The 19334-nt window shown below is 38.1% G+C and overlaps 1 protein-coding gene across 1 annotated transcript in view; it reads left to right on the top strand.

The window, feature by feature from the left end:
- IMPG2 (interphotoreceptor matrix proteoglycan 2) overlaps positions 1-11324 on the top strand; it is a 54001-nt gene extending 42677 nt beyond the window's left edge. The window contains exons 15-19 of the mRNA XM_058661812.1: positions 4599-4809; positions 6083-6271; positions 7205-7403; positions 8516-8595; positions 10348-11324. Of these exons, the coding sequence (XP_058517795.1) occupies positions 4599-4809; positions 6083-6271; positions 7205-7403; positions 8516-8595; positions 10348-10360 (692 nt within the window). The 3' untranslated portion in view covers positions 10361-11324. The remainder of the gene's footprint in view (positions 1-4598; positions 4810-6082; positions 6272-7204; positions 7404-8515; positions 8596-10347) is intronic.
- Positions 11325-19334: the final 8010 nt, after the last annotated feature.

Genomic DNA, 19334 nt, shown 5'->3' with positions numbered 1-19334 from the left:
CTCTTTGCTCTGCCATTTATCATTCGTTTGACCACAGATGAGCTGTTTCATTCTTAGCTTTAGTGTCTTATATATTAAATGGGGGTAACATTCCATAGCCTGTGTATTTTCACCGGGATAATCTAAGAATTAAGCAACAATGCATATATAAACATTTGACTAGCTTTACAATTATGATTTATAATATTTTTGCAAAAATCAATGACTTATTGAAAATTATAACAACTGATTTACTTCAATATTGTGTATAACTGTTCCTTATTTTATTTATATGAAGTGGGAGTGTCTCATGTATTTCACAAAATGGATTTACGAGTGTAGTGATATTTTCCTGGGTGTAACTGTTAAGGTGATTTGACAATATCATGTCTATTTAAAGTATAAAACTTGTATCTATGTTTTATACCCTCTCTCCAATATCTCGGCCTCAAGGCTTTGTTAGAGATTTTAAAATATCTCTTAGTTACCTCCAACTCTGAGTTTCTTCAGCTAAATTTTCAATTTCACATCCTAACTTTTGTAGTTGTCTTTATGCTAATCTGTCAGATTTCAGTCCTGCATTTGATTTTTCAAAGCATCTCTAACACAAGACAGTTGATTCTATCATATATTTGCTGAGAGTAGTAGAATAATAAATGTTTACTGATGTATGGTAGATGACTTAAAATCATCACTGAGAGGTGTAACCATTCTAAAATTCCTCAGCCACTCTCTCTGGGACTTCTCTTACTGGTTCTTTTTTCTCCCGAGACACAGCTGCAGGGAGCTCCAGCCATGAAGCTGTCTTTCCAGATTTCACATTTTCTCTGTTTTCATTTTCTCTGAACTCATCAGTACTTCTCTTGGGCTAATTTTGGAAAGCCACAATGTAACTCATTCCATACCTTGGATCCCTGTCTCCAGTCCCAAACTAAGCTCCAAATCCACTTTTGTTTGTCTATAAACTTAAGGTGCTTTTCTTAATAAAAGGCTAGCTATTCTGGACAGCCACATTAGGCAGCAGAAAGGACTGGAAAGAAACTTTAAATTCACAGTTTGCTCATCTGTACTGCTCTCTGTCCTTGGTTTGAAAGTAAAAGGAACCAGAAAACTTTGTAAAGGAATTTTCTTACCACATGTATTCTTCTAGCTAAAGGCACTCAGATTAAATTATAGTATTTTAAGATTGGCTAGAGAAAATATCTTGCCTGCCTTGTGTTGATATGCGTTGCCTCAGACGTTTTGAGTCTTTTATCAGCTAATGGAAATTATGCAGTACCATTCCTGCCATCCCATCCACTGTACACATTCCTATGTCTCAATGCTACGTCAAGATTCAGTTAGTTTTGAATTAGATGAGTTCTAGGATAAAGGTGTAAGGACTTGAGAAATGTACAGTAGATTCTGCTGGAAGTCATTTGGGTCTGTCAGTGTGTGAGTGTCTTGCCAGTGGCTCCTCTGTTAGTTTCTCAGAACTGCTGTGACAAACGCCCGGACCAGGTGGCTTAGAACAGCTGACAGTTCCATCACTGTTCTTGAAGCTAGAAGTCCAAGATCTACGTGCTAGCCTAGAACCCTTCCTGGCCTTTTCCTAGCTTCTAAGGTTGTCTGGTAATCCTTTTTATTCCTTGGCTTGCCTCTCCAATCTCTGCCTGTAGATTTATATTGTCCTCTTCCCTGTGTCTGTCTCTGAGTCCAAATTTCCTTCAATTTAAAAATATTTCATTTACTTGAAAGACAAACATCGAGATAGAGAGATAGATATAGATGGAGATCAGTCCCTTGGTTTCCTTCTCAACTGCCTGCAGCAGCTGGAGGGAGCTGCACTAAGCTGAAGACAGCCAGAAATTTAATGCAGGTTTCCCAGGAGCATGACAGGGGCCCAATCACTTAAGCTGCCACTACTCCCACTCAAGAAGTGCATTAGCAGGAAGTTGGAATTGGAGCAGGATCAAGACTCATACCCAGGAGCTCTCATATGGGATATGGACATCCTAAGTGATATCTAAAATCACTATACCAAATTCCACCCTTCTCTGTTGTTGCTGCCAGTCATTGGATTTGGGCCTATCCTCATCTAGTATGATCACTTCTTAATAATTTTTTAAGAATTTACTTATTTAAAAGGTAGAGAGAGGGCCCGGCGGCGTGGCCTAGTGGCTAAAGTCCTCACCTTGAATGCCCCGGGATCCCATATGGGCTCCGGTTCTAATCCCGGCAGCTCCACTTCCCATCCAGCTCCCTGCTTGTGGCCTGGGAAAAGCAGTCAAGGACAGCCCAATGCATTGGGACCCTGCACCCGCATGGGAGACCTGGAAGAGGTTCCTGGTTCCCGGCTTCGGATCGGCGCAGCACTGGCTGTTGTGGCTCACTTGGGGAGTGAATCATCGGATGGAAGATATTCCTCTCTGTCTCTCCTCCTCTCTGTATATCTGACTTTGTAATAAAATAAATAAATGTTAAAAAAAAAAGAAAGGTAGAGAGAGAGAGAGAGAGTGTGTATGTGTGTATAATAGAGGGAGAAAGAGGCTATATTTCATCTACTGGTTCACTCAATAAAATGGTTCAATGGGCCATGCTGAAGAGGTCAGGAACCTATAACTTACTTTGTTTCCTATGTAGGTAACAGGGCCCCAGGAAATTACAATGCTTTGTTTTTCTGCCTTTGAAAGCGTATTAGTAGGGAGCTGGATCAGAAGCACAGCAGCCAGGACCTGGTGAGATAGTTTAGTGGCTGATCCTCGCCTTGCATGCTCTGGGATCCCATGTGGGTGCTGGTTTGGGTCCTGTCTGTTCCACTTCCTGTCCAGCTCCCTGCTTGTGGCCTGGGAAGGCAGTGGGGGGTGACTCAAGGCCTTGGCACCCTGAACCCCTGTGGGAGACCTGGAAGAGGCTCAAGGCTCTTGGCTTGTATCGGCTCAGCTTCAGCTGTAGTGGCCACTTGGGGAGTAAACCAGTGAACAAAAGATTTTTCTCTGTGTATCTCTTCTCTGTAGACATGCCTTTCCAAAAATAATAAATGAATCTTAGAACTGTAGCAGCTGCTGCTTCAACAGGCATTCATGGATGCCAGCATGTTAGGTGTTGCCTTAACATGCTGTGCCATAATGCTCTCCCCAGAATGATCTCTTCTTGATTGTGTCTGCAAAGACTCATTCTTCCATAAAAAATCAAATTATAGACAGACATTGACTCTTCTTTTTTAATATTTTATAAATTTGTTGGTTTGCTTGAAAGGCTAGGAGAGAGATACAGAGAGAGATACAGAGAGAGAGAGAGAGAGGGAGAGAGAGAGAGAAGAGAAGAGAGAGAAGCTAGATAGTCCATCTACTAATTCACTCCCAAAGTGACCACAATGACAATGACTATACCAGGCTAAAGCCAAGAACTCGATCTGGGTCTCCCACATTGGTAACAGGGCCCCAAATACTTGAGCCATTATTAGTCTCTTTCTTAGGCACTTCAGCATGAAGCAGGGTTGGGAGTGGAGCCTCTTGGACGTGAAGCACCATTCCAGTATGGGATGATGTTCGTACTGCAGGAATCAACTTTTTCTTCTATGCCATAAAGCTGGCCCCTAGATTTAGAATCTCAGGAAATACCATTTAATCTGGTACATCCACTCAGGGCCAAGGAGGATCAACTTTAGAGATTTTTTTTTAAACTCCATTAGCAAAACAATCTTTAATTTCTCGAGCAGGAAGAAAATCATAACTTTATAAAACAGTATCAATTTTCCTATAAATCTAGACAAATTAATTTTCTTTACCCATTTTAAATTTTTGTAGCTAAATTTCACACTATTTCACATAGATGAATCTATGGATCTTTCTACCTATTTCTTGTTTAGGGTGTGTATGGCACCATTTATTTGCCCATTTGCCATTCACCAGAGAAGAACATATGCTGAGATCATGGAAGATGAAAGACCTATTGTGGTCAATGTCATATATATATATATATATATATATATATATATATATACACACATATATATATATGTGTATATATTTATATATTTATTGGTTATTGTCTTATTTAATTATCATTTTTTGCATCATCAATAAAAAATAAGGTTACTGAAGCCAAAATATTTGGGAATGGCCTGAGGATATACAGAGATGATTTTTTTTTAAAATATTGCTTCTGCTGACCTCAATCCTTGACTTCTTTCAATGAGCTATACCCCTCTTCGAGGCTGCTACTAGCTGTCTGGACTCTCACATCTGTGGACTCCATGTCCAGTAGGGCACGCCATAGTGTGTACAGAGTAGAGATGGACTGTGGCAGGATAATGTTGGTGAGACTGAATGGCATATGAAAGTTGTATTTCAATTAGATATGCAATTATATGATATAGATTTTTAAGCTTCTATATGTTCCCTACATATATAGAGAGAGGCTTGCTTGACCAGAGAATTTTAATGAAAGCTCTTTAATCTTAGGTGAACCAGAATAACGTTGTTGTTTAGTAGTGGTAAGGCATTGTAATGGTACAATAAGTGAGCTGCTTCATGGGACTTTGGTGGGGGGGGTGCCTTTGATGAGGTTCTTCATATGCCCCAGTTCCTGTATTTTGCTTTTACTTACATCATTCTCTGATTTCGTTTGATGTTTAGGTGATGATGCCAACCCTTGCAAGTTTCAGGCCTGCAATGAATTTTCTGAGTGTTTGGTCAGTCCCTGGAGTGGAGAAGCACAATGCAAGTGCTATCCTGGATACCTGAGTGTGGATGACCTGCCGTGTCAGAGTCTCTGTGACCTACAGCCTGACTTCTGCTTGAACGATGGAAAGTGTGACATTATGCCTGGGCACGGGGCCATTTGTAGGTATGCTCTAGTGAGGGAGTTTGGTTTCAGAACACTTCCTCTGATCAAAAGCAATCTACGTCTATATTTTAGCATTATAATATTTATTATAGAAATCATGTATAGGTAACAGATGGGTACTATCTAATTCTCATGTGTAGACCAGGTCATTTTATAGGATTGGATTCTACATTCGTTTCAGTTGTTATTTTATGCTGTTGGAGGGCTCTAAGATAAAATTGCCTAAGTGCATCTTACTATAGGTCCTTGTAGGAGATGGAGATTTTTGTATTATCATTTTGGTTGTGATGATAAGGCAGTATTTAGATGATGTTTAGGCATATGATCAACACATTTTCCTATATCTGAAAGTGAAAACAAAGGAATTTTTGCCATTGCACTTGGATTATATCTTTAAAGGATTCAAGCTCTTTTTAATCCCACTGAGTATTCAAAAATAAAGACAGGCAAGTAGCTGAAGTGGTGGTCAATACACTTGCCTTTCCATGCATCTGAACAAATGTTCAAAGCAGAACTAATGAGAAAGCTGCAGATAAGCATACTCAGCTAGTCTGACCATCCTTCGCTCTCCACTCCCCTTTAAAAACAAAACCAAACAAATCAAGCTTCTATCCACAGAAACTTCATGGTTATAAAAAAGACCCAAGAAACAGCAACTAAAACAGGAAGATAGTTTATGAATTTCCAGTGGGCAAAAGCTGGCATAGATGAGGAAATGAGTAGAAATGATCCAACTTCTGTTTTTTTTTTTTTATGAAAAAGTGTAAGATTTAGCTAGATAACTATGAAGAAAAGCAGTCTCTCAGCATCTGAAAAAATACTATTTTTGTTTTTCATAAGCCAAAATAGTTTTCTTGCTGCTCTGTTAACTTCATGTTAGAAGGCTCTCTAATGTGGCAGGGATTGACAAATGTGGAGCCCTGAGTTCTAGCTCCTGCTTTGTTACTGACTGATTGGGTGACATAATGCCAGTCACTCTTTTTCCTGAGCCTCTTTGTCACTATCCATGAACAAGGAGATTAGATATAATCATTCCTTAAGCCTCATTCAATCTTTTCTTCAGTTGTTTACCATCACTGGGGGCCAACTAGGTCTGCGCTAGGCATTGTACACAGTCCTATATGATCATTTACCTCAAATATTCTACTCTGGGAGAAAGCTTCTCATGGGTCATTACTTATTTCTCGATCTTTCCCAGTCCCACTGAAGGCTCCTCTATAAAGTTGTACTGTGATAGGAATGGCTTGGATCTTGGCTTTGTTGTCTGTTGCAGATGCCGGGTTGGTGAGAACTGGTGGTATCGCGGTGAGCACTGTGAGGAGTTTGTCTCTGAGCCTTTGGTCATAGGCATCACCATTGCTTCCATGGTTGGACTTCTCCTGGTCTCTTCTGCTGCTATCTTCTTCCTTGTTAAGACTCTTCAAGTTCACTCAATCAGGGGAGAAGGAGAGAGGCAATTTAGGTAAATAAGAAAGAATTATCTGATGGAATAAAATGTTCTGTTGACTCATTCATTTAGTACATCGCATTATGTGCCAGACACTAGACAAGAATCTGGGTGAAGAGGCGAGAGCTGTAAACTTGAATAACATCATGATCCCTGTTCTCATGGAGGTGTCAGATGGGAGAAAAACATAAGCAGCATCATGAATAAGATACTAAGGAACCTAGGTGGGAGGTAAACTAGTTTTCTGTGAGGGAGGGAGTTTTAGAAGTTTGAATGTGGTTGTAATACTCAGCTGGACAGGAGAGAAGATGGTTTCTAGAATGGGGTGGGATGCTTTCCAGCTGACTGAGCAAACATGGGAAAAATGAGGCCATTATGCCTGAGCTTGAGTGCACAGTGAAGGAAGGTATCCTTGAATGTGGATATCCATATAAGGTGGAGATTCTTGCATTGATGGTATCTAGAACAGCCCTAAACTCATTGGCAGTGATCAATAAATATTTATAGGTGTGAATTGAATTTGATAGAGGCTAGCTTTCTCACTTCCCTGTTTGTTTTATTATCAGTTTCTTTGTGTGTTTGCACACAGATTTCTGAGGAGTATAACTCTTGAAAAACTGAAACTGTATTTGTTTAATGAAATACTGATAACTGGGATATTTCCAACCAGCATTTATTAATATCAGGGACCGTGGGAAAATAAGATGAATATATATAGGTAAACAGTTAAATAGGATACCTAAGTAGTTGATTACGCAGAAATAACTTGTAATACGTACTTTTGATATGGATTTTTCACAATTGGCTCCCCCACTTATGTCGTTTACCTCTTTTTTTCCATTAGAAATCTTGTCCAGGTAAGTAAATACTTTCCCTACTAAATGAGCTCCCAAAGAAGAACCAAAATCAGTGAAATCAATGATATCTTTCTTTCTGTGGCTCTGCTAGGCAGCCCGACAGCCTCTCATTCGTTGAGAATGCTGTGAAGTGCAATCCTGTGTTTGAAGGCCACGAGGCTGGATGTGAGCTCTATGAGGCAGCCGGTCTACAGCATCCCTTCTACAGCTCTGCTAGTGAAGAGGTGCTTGGTGGCCTGAGCAGAGAGGAAATCAGGCAGATGTATGAGAGCAGTGGGCTTTCCCAAGAGGTAGGAAACTTTATGGTTCTGGTCTATCTGGCAGCTGCTGCTGCTGTTGGTGTGCGTGTGTGTGTGTGTGTGTGTAATTATGCATGTACCAGGCTTCAAGAGAGATGAAATTAGTTTCATGATTGGTTTAATCTTATGCTACTTCCTAGTCAGTGTGAAATGCAGGAGCTATTCAATTTGGAGTTTTTTCTTATTCAAACCCAGTGACTCCTTTTTCCGTTATTAGCAAATACTCCTTCCTTTCTCCCTCCTTTCTTTAGAAATGTATTGCATTAGTTATAGCAGTACCTAGCATATTCAAAGTAGGATATAGAGAAGCTTCTGTTTCCTTGGATAGGCCAGAAAGGCACAATTCTTTAGAATATTTGGAAATGTAAAAATTTTAAAAATATTTATTTTTACTTTACATGTTTGTGTGTGTGTGTGTGTGTGTGTGTGTGAAGGAGAAAGAGAGAAAGAGTACAAGAGAGAGAGAGAGAGAGGGAGATTCAGAGAGACTGACTTTCTATTAGCTCACTTCTTATTTGCCTGTAACAGCCAAGGCTGGGCCACACTGAAACCAGTAGCTAGGAACTCTATCCAGGTTTTTCATCTTGTGCTTGAATCACCAGGTACTACTTCCTAGGGTGCACATTAGCAGGAAGTTGGATCATAAATGAAGGCAGGGGTGCCAGCATTGTGGCATAGCAAGAAAAGCTACCCACTTCAACATGGATACCTCTATCTTTTATGGGCTTTAGTTCCTATCCTAGCTGCTCTATTCTGATCCAACTTCTGCTAATGGGCTAGGAAAACAGTGAAAGATGATCTAAGTGTTTCAGCCCTGAAACCCTGTGGGAGACCTGGATTAAGCTCCAGTCCTTTACTTTGGTTTGGCCCAGCATTGGTTGTTGTGGCCACCTGGATAGAAGACTCTCTTTCTCTCCCTTTGTTTCTCCTTCTCTGTCCATAGCTCTGACTTTCAAATTAGTAACTAAATCTTAGTAAATGTAGACAACAATATAAACTAGACACTGTAATATGATAAGTAGGTGTCCCAAAGGGTATCAACTGCTATGCCAAACACCTATCCCAAAACTTGTTTTAAAAAACTATGTGCCCTCTTTTTAAAGGAAATTCAAGAGAGAATGAGAGTGTTGGAACTGTATGCCAATGATCCTGAGTTTGCAGCTTTTGTGAGAGAGCATCAAATGTAAGTATTAGAAACAGCCCACCCTCCCCAGCCCAAGGTCTTTACAGTTTGCCTCAGGGTAGTTCCACCAGTGTGAGCATGTAATTCCTGTTTATATGACATGTATCTTGGCAATAACCAACATCCGTTGAGATCTTGAAAGTTTACTCATGTCCAAATCACTTTGTTCATTTATTCCTCGTAATGGCCATTTAAGATGGGTGTTATCTGAGGAGAGTAAGCTTTAGAGAGACACAGAGACTTATGTAAGATGATCTTGATAGAAAGTATCAGAGGAGACTTATAACTATAGCAATATCTAGTTTTGGCCTACAGGTCCTGAGGTATTTCATATTTTCTTGTTATCATAGATCTTACCAGTGACCAAATGCTGTAAGATACTTTTTGTTGATGATTTCTATGAAAAACATTTGGGTAACCATAAATCCTCACATATTTGAACACAGCGTTTTACTTCTTAGCCTTGCGGACACTTTCAGTATGATATGAACCACATATCTCATTGATGTGTACATCACTTGTCTCTACCAAGTGTGCTACAATTTCATTCTGTATTTGCATTTGCTTTTTTCTTCTTGTATTTTGGGCAAGTGTAACTTTCTCCTTTGTTCCGCAGGATCCATAACGAAATATAGGGTACAAAGTAAACATTCTTGCAAAGAGATTATTGTGGACATTAGTTGACTATAATGAATGAGATTATAATTCAGTGGTTGATATTTGGTCCTATTACTCCCTTACATAGATGCTTGCCTGTGTACAAGTGCCAGCCAGGCATCTATCTTTACCTGGCATTTCAGCAAGAAAAATAAAAAAAAAAATCATACAATCTGGAAGAGAAATTGATGAAGGGTCAGGATGTCACATTCCTGGATCTGAGTACAGCCTGTCCCTTTACTCCAAATCCTTTCTGTATGATTAACAACCCCTTCACTCATGGCACCCCTGAGATAGAAGGCCAGTTTCTGCAGTGCAGGATGCTATTCTAATTTCTCTTGTGTAGTGGAGATGTCTTTAACAATCTCTGAACATATGAGTTGGCTCCCAGTAGGTACTGCCTACCTTGCTGAGTGTTATCTTAGCAGTGTTGCCAGGACCACTCACTCATCCCTGCATCTCTGGCTAGCAAATGGCCTATGGCCCAATGTTTCTGTCTTTGCCAAGACTCTGCAGAAGCCTCCTAGAACCACTTGTGTGTTTCCCCTGAATTAAAAATGTGTCTCACCTGGTTAAGACATTTGAAGAAAGGTCTCAGGAGGCCCTGATTAGGAATAGGTAGATTGACTACACACTTCAGTTCCTTACAGGGAACAATCTGGCATTAAAACATGCCAAAAAAACCCCACCTTGAATCCAAGAAGATTTGGACAAGAAGATCCCATAAATCAAAAGAAAGTCAACATAGAATATAACCTTAGAAGGGACATTCTTAGATACTGCTGTTAGGTACATAATTTGTACAGCATTTTCAACTTCACTTAGTTGTAGAGCTTGCAAATCTTCCAGGTAGTAGTCAAAGAAAACGCTAAAAACTTGACTTAGGATTTTATAAAAGCAATTCTGTATGCAGTGTTTACAGAATGGATTTTTTTTAAGTTAGCAAAGCAAAAAGGACAGCTTTCATCTATAAAATATAAGTTAGTAATTATTAATGATTTTAGGATTATAGCTTCGCTATCAAATGTCTTGCAACAAAAATGAATCTCACTGTGTTCTTATAGCTTCAATAAATTGCTCTCTTTTTCATGGCAGGGAAGAGCTTTAACCATATCCCGTGATTAGAAGCCTGGAGAAGATGGGGATCACTTGTTACCCATTTCATATAATTAACATGGATTTTAAATCCTGTGTTGAAAGAAGACTTTTACCTTAGTGAATAGAAGTTAAATATGAAAGTATACTTTTTTTCCAGTACAAATTTCAGAATGTAGTAACAGGAGTGGCAGTTTTTAGTTGTACGAAGACAAAAGCTATGCTTAAAGAAATTTAAGACTATGTGAGTTCTGGGAACTATTTCGCAAAGAAAAAGCAGATCTTGGCGTTCTGGTTGCATTTGTTGTTGACTTCTGAATCTCTACGGGTGTCTCTCAGAACTGTGCCTCAACTTGTCCAGCAGGAAAATAAGGTGAGATGATGAAGGAGAATTAGTAGTAAGCCAATATTTCATTTTATTATTTCTTATTGTCAGCTGGGACGGGGGAAGCCTTTGAAGCAATCTTAATATAGTTTATGTAGCCAGGTACTCAGCTATATAGATGTTTAAGTTTTATTTTTAAAACCAACCCCCCAGGAGGTTTTTGATTGCTGTATTATAGAATTAGGCTACATTTTATTAACTATAAAGATTTTGAATTTCCTGAGCATAATGGTGAAGACTACATTATTGTTAAGCATGTTGGTATTGTTTTTTTCAAGTTTTCAATAGTAATACATATAAGACTTTTTAGAAGATTACATAAAATGGAATTAAAAGATGTTTCAGTGCAAAAATTTTTGAAGGCTAGGCATAGCTCTTTTTTTTTTTTATAACATGCATTTGCATGAACTTTTGGAAATACCCTCATTTGTGTAGTTTGGGAGATTCACTTAGACTACAATTGTAGTCACCTGGGCTGGGAGGGAGTGGATCAATGCCACAGTGCTGAGAAGTCTTACTTTGCTGATTGACAGGGCGCTGAGTGAGCACTAACTTATTTTTTGGCAAATCCTGAATTTCTCTAACACCTGGAGTACTAATGCAGAAAATATCAAATAGTATAAATTAATATCAAATAGTATAAATTAACTCACATAATTTAGATCATTTGTGTTAGACCTCCTATCTAATCAATTCATACACAAAATAGATCAAGACATTTATTGCAGTTAAAATCTTTAGGAATGATATAAATAGGAACCATTTATACCTTGCATTCATTTTGACTGAAAGTGAAAATTTTCTTCTTTTTTCCTAGTTTTTTTTGAAGATTTTTAAAATTTTTATTTGAAAGATTTATAAAGAAAGGAGAGACAGAAAGATCTTCCGTTTGCTGGGTACAGGCCACATTAAAGACAGTGAAAACGTTGAAGACATCTAGACATCATTCAGCAAACCACATATGAGTAAATGTGTGTGTGTGCATGTGTGCACATGTGTGTAGTTAAGTAGGTAACTCCTTAGCTCAGTATTCCTTTATTCAGTACTCACATAGTGAGTCATTTATAGGTTCAACATAGTCAAGCCACTTTCGGGGACATTTTCTATTGACCCATTTGAAAAATAATTGGCAATTTTCTTTAGACCGTCAAAATGTTAATAATGTTTGCCACTACTAAACACTTTATTTGTAGATATTTCAAAGATTTCTGCTTATGTTTTTTTTATTGATTACATTGGATTATGTGACACAGTTCCATAGGCACTGGGATTCTCCCCACCCCTCCCCAAACCCTTCCCCCATGGTGGATTCCTCCACCTTGTTGCATTACCACAGTTCAAGTTCAGTTGAGATTCTTTCATTGCAAGCATTTACCATCTGCTTATGATTTTTAAACTGTTTTCCTAATCTTGTTTGTGTTGGCCAAAATATCTTTTGTCTTAGATTAACCCTAGAATGCAGTCTTCTGAATGGAGGCTTTCTAAAAGAATTCTCGTTGGACATAGACATTTTCTATAGCAGATAATCATATGGTACACTTAGGAGCACAAGCTGAGACAAAGGAGAATTGTTTTCCAGGAGCCGAACAATGAAGTGGCAATTTGGGAATTCTGACACATGTCACCATGTCTGATTTCTTTTTACATGACCTTTTCTTGCAAAAACAAATTGCTTACCTTTACATGAAGGTCTGTCTCATACTACTCAAATCTAAGAGTGAGAGAATTCCTACAGCATCAGGAAAATAACTGAAAAAAAAACCAGAAAAAAATCAGGGGTCACGATTCAGTAATAGAATCTCTTTTCTGTAGCTGAACTATAATGGTAAGGATTGAAGAATCGAAGTAGTGAAGATCCACTTGTGTACAAATAAAGAACCAACAAAACTGTCAGGCTGACAGGAAAGCTACCACTAGGGATCCTTTAAGAAGAACACTCACCAAGGTAATTTGGTGACGTGTATTTATTGAACAGTTTTAAGTTAAGGCTGATTGAGAAATGTAATGTTCTGAATATTACAACATTCCCCTTAACCTTGCAATATAATATTCAATAAGACTATCACTTTGTCTCAAAGCCGTAAGATATAGTTAGTACTAAAAGTGTGTGGTAAATACCTTTTATAGTTATAAGGTGCTGGGAAATATTGTAAATGTAGCCTTTGTAATTGAGATGCAAATATGATTAATTTTAGTGGGCTTTGGATAAAGGCGAAGTTATCTGCTAGATAGGGTTCCATTCCCATCATTGCAGTGTGTAAGTATTGTTTTTCTTTTTACATTTCTGTGGCCTAGGGTCCCATTTACTAAAATAATATACCAAGTGAAGATTTTTATCTGATTATAGTTTTGTTCTCACCTCTATTTTAAATTCTTTAGTAACTGGTCATCTTGATTGGCTCTTTATCCAAGCTGCCTCTGTTTTCTTTGTCGTACAGTATTACTCTTGACAAATTGATGGAAAATACACAAGTATTCTTTGTAGACTCTAAAAATATATTGACTCAAATATAATACATGAACTAGTTAAAGATTTGCATGCTTATTTTGTAAGTTTGCCTCTCATTTCATGATTTTTAGGCAGATGTACTTTTGGGTCATGCTAATATTTTCAACAATGGGTACTTTAACATTTGTGTGCTCTTGATTTGAATCTTCGTTTTGCAATGGGAAGATAAAACAACATATTTATTTAATAAGGAGACAGCTGATTTAGGAGAATAACTTATCTTTACAAAATTGAGATGTTTTAGCCAACAAAAATATAGGCCACTCTATTTCCCCAAATGTTTCTGACAATTCCCAGTAGGCAAGGGTGGGGCTGTCCTTCCTCATTTACAATTCAGCTGCAATGAGTCAGGATTCTAGTTCATTCTTCTCCCAAGTGGGCAATAAATGCAGAGAAAAAAATCTGATGGGATCGTCACAGTACTAAAGTCCTTGTTTGCATTAATTTCCACCAAGGGCTTGACTAGAGGTAGGAAGATGGGAAGATATTATAATGTAATTGATGAAGTAAAAAATTTGCCTAGGAAACTTCCTTGACTCATCTTTTTTGTGAAATCTACACCACTTAAACCCTGAATTGCATGTCTATTGCTACACTCCAGATTAAAGGATTGCTCATTCCTTTTAAAAACAATTCTTGGGCCCAGCACGGTGGCCTAGTGGCTAAAGTCCTGCCTTGAACATGCTGGGAACCTATATGGGTGCCGATTCTAACCCCAGCAGCTCCACTTCCCATCCAGTTCCCTGCTTGTGGCTTGCAAAAGCAGTCGAGGACAGCTTAAAGTCTTGGGACCCTTCACCCACATGGGAGACCTGGACGAAGTTCCAGGCTCCTGGCTTTGAATCGGCATAGCACCAGCTGTTGCAATCACTTAGGGAGTGAATCATCGGACAGAAGATCTTCCTCTTTGTCTCTCTTCCTCTCTGTATATCTGACTTTGCAATAAAAATAAATAAATCTTTAAAAAATTCTCAAATATTGAATTGCTTTTTTTAGTGTTTATAGAAATATGTAGGAGGTAAATGGCTGTCACAAAGAAAGCAGACATGATTGTTTATATATCAGATTTATGTGATGATTCTTGAATAATATTATGCACACTCTAATATTTGTTCAATACAGAGCATGTATAATGAAAAATTTCTGTTCATAATTTTGTTTGTAATAAAATTTTTCCAAGGTATGGATCAAATAAATTCATGTTATTGTATGTTTTCTTCAAATTTTCTACTCCCAATACTAGCTAATTATAAATAAAACTTTTAAAGTCTTCATGCATATTGAAGCACATTTATTCTGTATATAATTGTGAAAGTTTTCATTAGCAATAAACATCTCTTTCAAGGAACTGTCTACATTCTTTTTGTCAATTTGAAGAAATACTGTGAATATTTGTAATAGTTAAATTATAATTACCATTTGAAATATGTGCTGTGTGAGTGTGATGTGAGAGTGATTATTCTTTGTTTCACTGTTCAGTAGTGAAGATAAATAAAACTGGGGAAGAATTTTTGAGCCCAATTGTTGCCTCAAATTTTATTTATACTTGATGATGCTGAGTCATTATGTGTCCTTTCTTTTAAATTTAGAAGATTCAATTGTTTTCTTCATCTGCACAAAACAGGTATGGAAAAAAACCTGAAATTTAAGAAAGATTAGATGAGATAGCACCAGCCATCTTTTTTTATTTTTAAGTTTTAAAAGTTTTATTGGAAAGGCAGGTTTACAGAGAGGAGAGACAGAAAGATCTTCCATCTGCTGGTTCACTCCCCAGGTGGCTACAATGGCCAAGCTGAACCAATCCAAGGCCAGCATCAAGGAGCTTCTTCTAGGTCTCCTACATGTGTGCAGGGTCCCAAGGCTTTGGGCAGTCCTCTGCTGCTTTCCCAGGTCATAAGCGGGGAGCTGGATGGGAAGTGGAGCAGCTGGGACATAAACCAGTGTCCATATGGGGTTCCCAGCTCTTGCAAGGCAAGGATTTATCCACTGAGCCATTGCACCAGGCCTAGCACGAGCTATTTTGTAAGGAGAGCAGAAATTAATGCTGTAAAAAGAGAACAGAGAACACATAAACATGGCAAAGAAACCAAGGCAATCTTACATGGGAGAGACAGTAGGAAAGGAAGCTGCCAGTTATGTAAGCAGGCCAATTCCCAATAGCTTTTTCCTTTCTGTGTTTCCTCTATGTATTCCTGGCAACAGGATGTGAAGAAATATGCCCATCTTAGAAAAATGGGGGGGGGTTGATTTTGCTTCAAAGACTGTATTATAAAACCACAAAGTAGGAAAAAGATGCCTAATAAAAATCTGTTGATTGACTAATTAGTGATCTAATTTTAGGAGAAACCATTAGTAATAACCCTTTTTAAAAATCATTTATTTTGTTTGAAAGGCAGGTTTATGGAGAGAAGGAAAGACAGAAAGTTCTATCCAATGGTTCACTCCCAAAGGTTGTATTGGCTAGAGTTGAGCCTGTCTGAAGCCAGTAGCCAGGAACTTCCTCTGGGTCACCCTTGTGGGTACAAGGGCTCAAGGTCTTGGTCTCTGTTTCCTTCCCAGACCAGAAGCAGGCGGCTGGATCAGAAGTGGAGCAGATGGGCAGGACTCAGTGCCCCAAAGGGATGTTGTCCAATGCAGCAGGCTCAGGCTGAGGCTTGGCTTACTACATTTCAGCCCCTGTCCCTCACCCTGTCCTTAAGAAGTCTGATTTGGGGCAAGCCTTAATCACTCTTAGCTCATGCCCTCACAATGCCCATCTACTTTCTCATCCTGCTTAATATATGTTTCCATTTGAGCTATAGTTGATAGGCTGTACTCCATTACTGGACTTCAAATTTTCATCGCACCTAAAGATACATATCTTGTGTAACAGAATGCATTAATCCATGTCAATATAGTAATGTTAAGGCATCAGTCTTTTCCCACTAATACCAAACTGTACGTAGGCTTTTTGGAAATAATTCATTTTCCAAAATGAAAATAATTTGCTGATATTGCTTTTTACTATGACAATTTTTGGGGGGGAAAATATGCAATTTTTTGGTGAATAGACTTTCAGTAAACCTCAGAAACTTCTCAAAACCTCAAAATACTTATTTCATTTCTTTTTCTATGCCAAATACCTGCTACCATTCTTTATTAAGACTGTGTTGTCATTATTTAAAGAATTGACTTCCCACTATTGATTTCTACACTTGATCTTAGGCTAAAGACTAAAAAGCAATCACAACTGAGGATTCTAGGAACTAATTAGGTGAAACAATGAGTGGCTTACTCACTACTTTAAAATTCAGATATTTACATTATTTACCATATATCAGAGAACATGTGTCTTTTTTGAGCCTGGCTTATTTCACTGAGTGTAATGGTCTCCATTTGTGTCCATATGTTGCAAAGACAGGATTTAATTCCTTTTATGGTCGAATAGTGTTTCATACTATGTATATGTCATATTTTCTTGATCCAGTCATCTGTTTATGGGGAATTAAAACACACAAAAAAGTGTAAAATTGCAGTGGTCACTTTGGGGTGCTAGTAAGGTGGTTCAATTTCCTAATCATCTGTCAGTAAGCACCAGCATCTCTTATGGTTCCATCCAGTTCTCTGGTTATGACCTGGGAAAGCAGTAGAGGATGACCCAAAGTCTTGGTTGGGACTCTTCACCCATGTGGGAGACCCAGAAGAAGCCACTGCCTCCTGGCTTTGGATCGACTCAGCTTCAGCTGTTAAAGCCATTGGGTAGTGAACAGTGGATGAAAGATCCTTCTTTCTGTCTCCTTCTCTGTAAATCTTCTTTTCCAATAAAAACATAAAATCTGGTTTTAAATGGTTACTTGGGTATTAAATTGTAATTTTTATCCTATCTTTAAATTCCAGTGTGATCTTTTTACTTTTTACTTGTTGAATATAATTAGCGACAGCTTGTGAATATAGAGTGGCTTAAAATTATGACTCTGCAAATCCTGTTGAAGATAAGGAAGGGAGGGAGGAGTATTGTGGGGAAGCAGCGGAGTGAGAGAAATGTGATTATCTTCTTAAACTGTACATATGGAATGTATAAAATCTGTTCAACTTAAAATTGTAAAAATTACTTATTTGAAAGGCAGAATTACACACAGACATGAGAGAGGGAGGGAGGGAAAGAGCAAGAGAGAGAGAGAGAGAGAGAGAGAGAGAGAGAGAGAGAGAGAGAGAGAAGAAAGAGATCTTCCATCTACTGGTTCATTCATCAAATAAGTAGCCTGTGTCAGACAGAAGCCAATAGCCTGGATGTATCTGGGGTCAAAGCACTTGAGTCATCTTCCCCTGCTTTCCTAGGCTTGTTAATAAGAACCTAGATTGGAACTGGAGCCTGTATAGGATGCCAGATGATTTAACCTGCTGTACCACAATGCCAGCCCTACGAGAAATGGTTTATAGCAATTTAAATGTAACTGTTTTTTAAATAGATTTATTTATTGGAAAGACAGATACACAGAGAGGAGGAGAGACAGGAAGATCTTCCTTTTGCTGATTCACTTCCCAAGTAGCTGCAATGGCTGGAGCTGAACTGATCTGAAGCCAGAAACCTCTTTCAGGTCTCTCATGTGGGTGCAGGGTCCTAAGGGCTTGGGCTGTCCTCAACTGCTTTCCCAGGCCACAGCAGGGAGCTGGATGGGAAGCAGGACCGCCGGGATTAGAACCAGTGCCCATATGGGATACTGATGTGTGCAAGGTGAGGACTTTAGCCACTAGGCTATCATGCTGGCCCCAAATGTAACTGTTTCAAAAGGTCATATCCATACGTTCACATCTGTCTTACTCTTAATAATTCATGAAGCACATGGACCACCAACTAGTAACAATTTTATAAGAACCTAACAGCATATATATTATGTTAATCTCTTCCTCTTTTCTCCCTCCCTTCCACCATTTTTCTTTCTCCTTTTTTGGTGTCCTATTTTAGACTTTAAGTAACATATTTTGAATTTACATTGTAATAAAAAGGCCTAACACACTTTGCTAAGTAAGCTTAGCAAATACGAAGCAAATGAACCCTAGGTTAGTGGGTATATAGGCAATAAACATAAACAGTGATTGGAAGAAAAGATGACCATTTCATCTATTTATAGTAAATTTAAAGTAATCACATGTCATTAAAATGATCATAGTGTACAATTCTTAATCACTTGTTTGGCAAAGGTATAAAATAAACTTTACAACACTGTGTTTGTAGCAATGCTGATACACACTGACATTTTTTGTGTGTGTGTGTTTTAAATTTTGCTCCCACAAATAAGGAATACCAAGAGGTATTTGTCTTTCTGGGTCTGGTTTGTTTCACTCAGCACATTGTTCTACAGTTGCATTCATTTTCCTGCAAATGGTAGAATTTAACTTTTTCCTTAAAATTCTTTTATTCATTTGAAGTGTGCAAATTTCACATATTTCATATTTCATATTTCATAGTACAGTTTTAGGAGCATAGTGTTACTTCCTGCCCTACCTTTGCTCTTGCCTGGTTTCCTCCTATCCTACTTTTTCTCCCCCAAAGTTTTTACAATGGTAAATTTTCATTTCACTTCTCAATTACTGGCTTAATACTCTTTTAGATAAAGAATCTAACAATTAGAAAGTAGAACTAAAACCCCAATTTTCCTCAAGATTATACACAAAGCTGTTTAAATTTAGTTCTCGAATTGTCAGTCTTACACATCTAGACTACAATTTTTTTCTATTCTCTGTATTAATTACCACAGATCAGGGAAAATATACGATATTTTTCTGTTTTCTATTTTTCTTTTTTTGTTACTATTTCATTTTATTTTTTAAATTTTATGATACAATTCCATAGGCTCTGGGATTTTCCTTACCCCCTCCTCAAATTTCCTCTCCCCTCACTCATTTCCTCTCTATTATTACAATTGTATAGTCCTTCATAAGCAGTCATAAGTCCATTCTGCTGTTTATGTTTATCCTGACATTGTGGGTATGGACAATAGCAGATAGTCCAGCATTCTATTGTCAAGATATATTTAGCAGTTTCATTGGGAGTCCATATTTGATCTAGAAGTAGAGATGCATATTATATTTGTATCTTAACATTTGATATGA

This window comes from Ochotona princeps, chromosome 3 (assembly GCF_030435755.1).
Source record: "Ochotona princeps isolate mOchPri1 chromosome 3, mOchPri1.hap1, whole genome shotgun sequence".
NCBI classification, from domain to species: domain Eukaryota; kingdom Metazoa; phylum Chordata; class Mammalia; order Lagomorpha; family Ochotonidae; genus Ochotona; species Ochotona princeps.
This window is presented reverse-complemented; position numbering and strand designations above follow the sequence as displayed.